We start from the raw sequence: 226 nt of genomic DNA, 5'->3' as shown, positions 1-226 counted from the left end.
CACGAACGCACCAAAACTCTCCTTAAAAACCTCACCCTCACGTTCTTCGGCCTCATGTCGAGGTCCAGGTCTTCGAGGAGGAACATCCTGGCGATCGCGTCCTGGTTGAAGCACTCGCGGCACTGGCAGTTCTCTCTCAGCCACACGTGAGGGTAGGCGCTCTGGCTCTCGTCCCCGAACTCGACCGCCACCGTCTTCAGGGCCATCCTCGCCTCCGTCACTTCGC

The 226-nt window shown here is 60.6% G+C and overlaps 1 protein-coding gene across 1 annotated transcript in view; it reads right to left on the bottom strand.

Annotated features, from left to right (window-relative positions):
* LOC119590597 (gamma-butyrobetaine dioxygenase-like) overlaps window positions 1–220 on the bottom strand; it is a 4,658-nt gene extending 4,438 nt beyond the window's left edge. The window contains exon 1 of the mRNA XM_037939273.1: window positions 36–220. Within this exon, the coding sequence (XP_037795201.1) occupies window positions 36–206 (171 nt within the window). The 5' untranslated portion in view covers window positions 207–220. The remainder of the gene's footprint in view (window positions 1–35) is intronic.
* Window positions 221–226: the final 6 nt, after the last annotated feature.

This window comes from Penaeus monodon, chromosome 27 (assembly GCF_015228065.2).
Source record: "Penaeus monodon isolate SGIC_2016 chromosome 27, NSTDA_Pmon_1, whole genome shotgun sequence".
Classification (NCBI taxonomy): Eukaryota; Metazoa; Arthropoda; class Malacostraca; order Decapoda; family Penaeidae; genus Penaeus; species Penaeus monodon.
This window is presented reverse-complemented; position numbering and strand designations above follow the sequence as displayed.